At 59.0% G+C, this 2049-nt stretch overlaps 1 protein-coding gene across 1 annotated transcript; it reads right to left on the reverse strand.

Moving 5' to 3' along the window:
- Positions 1 to 260: 260 nt before the first annotated feature.
- Positions 261 to 1795, reverse strand: LOC112899093 (acyl transferase 15-like). Its single transcript, XM_025967425.1, has one exon. It carries the CDS (start codon positions 1739 to 1741, stop codon positions 449 to 451), a length of 1293 nt encoding a protein of 430 aa, XP_025823210.1. The 5' UTR covers positions 1742 to 1795; the 3' UTR covers positions 261 to 448.
- Positions 1796 to 2049: the final 254 nt, after the last annotated feature.

The raw sequence follows: 2049 nt of genomic DNA on the forward strand, positions 1-2049 counted from the left end.
AAATGTTGAATAAATCCCGTTGCATAGCAGTGTGTGTGTGTGTGTTGCATACTTGCATTGTGTGTGTTAATTAGTGCATTAGAGGATCAGGCGTGGCTGGAGGTGTGCTTGGTCACTGCTTGACCCGGTTTCTCAGTTTGTTAGCTCGCCACGGCGTGCACGGCCAGTATGCAGCGGACGACAAGGACTAGAGCGCGTCGCTCGCGTCGTGAACGGCGGTGGCATATAAGCATCAATGAAAAATCGAAAAGGCTGCGAAGTTCTGGCAGCGAAAATACTTCTCCTTCCTCTCTCGCGTGCGTTTGTGTTCATCTCGCTCTCTCGAGTTCCTGCGTTGTTCTGCGTGTGTGTTTAGATCCGAGCTGCTCTCAGCTCCAACATCTACGTGTCGGTGGCATACTCGTAAGAACACATCCTCATTACATCATCATAATTCATATGCATGTCATCACTTGAGCCTGCGTAACTCTGCATGGAAGGCCTCCTCGTGCTCCTGCTTGACGCAGAACGCCATGGCGGCGACACCGTCGGCCTTGTCCTTCCTCCCGCACAGGATGCATGCCGGCACCACCTTGCGCTCCATGTTCCCCATGACGCGCGCAGGACCGCCGCCGCCGAAGTCAACGTCGTCCAAGCCGAGATTCCACCAGCTAGTCACGTACAGGGTGTCGTACCCGTCCAGGCCCTGCAGCCGGCCGCCCATCTCGTCACCGATGTACGCAGCTCCGTCCGTGAAGGTGTACGGGACCCGCACCTTGGCGTCTTTGATCAGCCTCGCGAGGTCAAGGATGTCCCCGTCGGAAACCTCGCGCAGCGTTGCCGCGGCGAGACCGAAGGCGAAGACGTTGCCGTAGTAGCCGTCCTTGGCCCCGGCCTGCTTCCTCACGTTCACCGTGAAGGCGAGCGCCGTGGGAGCGTCCTGGCTGGCGGCGCCGGCTATTGTCGCGCGGGCACGGGACCTCCATATGGCGGCTGTGAATACGTCGAACGCCGTGCATGTCGCCGGCGCCGCCGCCTTCTGGTCACCCCGCTGCTGGCCGCTGCGACGGAACTCGTCCTTGATGCGGTTGATGAAGCTCATGGGGATGGTGATGTAGGAGCTCGGGAAGTCGGTGTGCTTCCTGCTGACCATCGACTTTGTCATGGTGATGATCGGCGGCGGGAGTTCCTGAAGGAAGTTGTCCACCCTCACCGGTTCGACGGACGACGACGAGAAACCCCGGGCGAACTCGCCGACGGCCTGCAAGAACTGCGCCATCCCGACGCCGTCGGCGACGACGTGGTTCCACGTCACCCCGACGACGAAGCCACCGCAGGAGAACTTGGTCACCTGCATAAGCAGCAACGGTGGCTCCTTGTTGTACTGCCCGGCGTAGGTGACGGTGAGGTCCTCCACGGGGATCGCCGGACGGGAATCGGAGAGCCTGGCGTCGCGCAGGGTGCATGTCGCGGACGCGCCCACGAACACCACGCCCTCACCCGTGCACGCGATGCTCAGGCCATGCGCCCCAGCACTGAGGCGGCCGGCGATAGGGTAGTAGGGAACCAGAGCTCGGGAAAGAGCTTGCCTTAGGATCTCAGCCGGCTGATCGACGGGGTGCTTGAAGACGAGCAGTGCTGCCATGGGCAGGGACACCAGAGCGCTGTCCATGGAGGTCAGCCAGAGGGCGCCGGCCGGCGTCGCCTCCGATGGGGCGGCGAGGAAAGGCAAGGACTTGGTCACACGAGAGCTCATTGCCATTCTTGAAATCTGTCGTGTACGTCTGCGCTGTTAGTTACTATGTGGTCTCTCTTCTTTACTTGCTCGCGTGCATTTATAAGCTGGTGGTCATGTATATTGCCCTATGACGCCCGCTGTGGAACGGGCATCGGTGATGGTCCCACACGATTATTGGACCCTGCTCAAATTTCTCATTGTTCATTCATGTGCATATCAGGGACCCTCTCGCTCACCCTACCACTTGATCAAATCACTCCAATTTACACTACTACACAAACGATTTGTAGCAACGCCTCATTTTTTTCTAGGGCCGGATCAAAAGCTAACTC

This window comes from Panicum hallii, chromosome 7 (assembly GCF_002211085.1).
Source record: "Panicum hallii strain FIL2 chromosome 7, PHallii_v3.1, whole genome shotgun sequence".
Classification (NCBI taxonomy): Eukaryota; Viridiplantae; Streptophyta; class Magnoliopsida; order Poales; family Poaceae; genus Panicum; species Panicum hallii.

Excerpts from the sequence above, each read along its gene's own strand:
- LOC112899093 (XM_025967425.1), bottom strand. The coding sequence starts at position 1,741 with ATGGCAATGAGCTCTCGTGTGACCAAGTCCTTGCCTTTCCTCGCCGCC.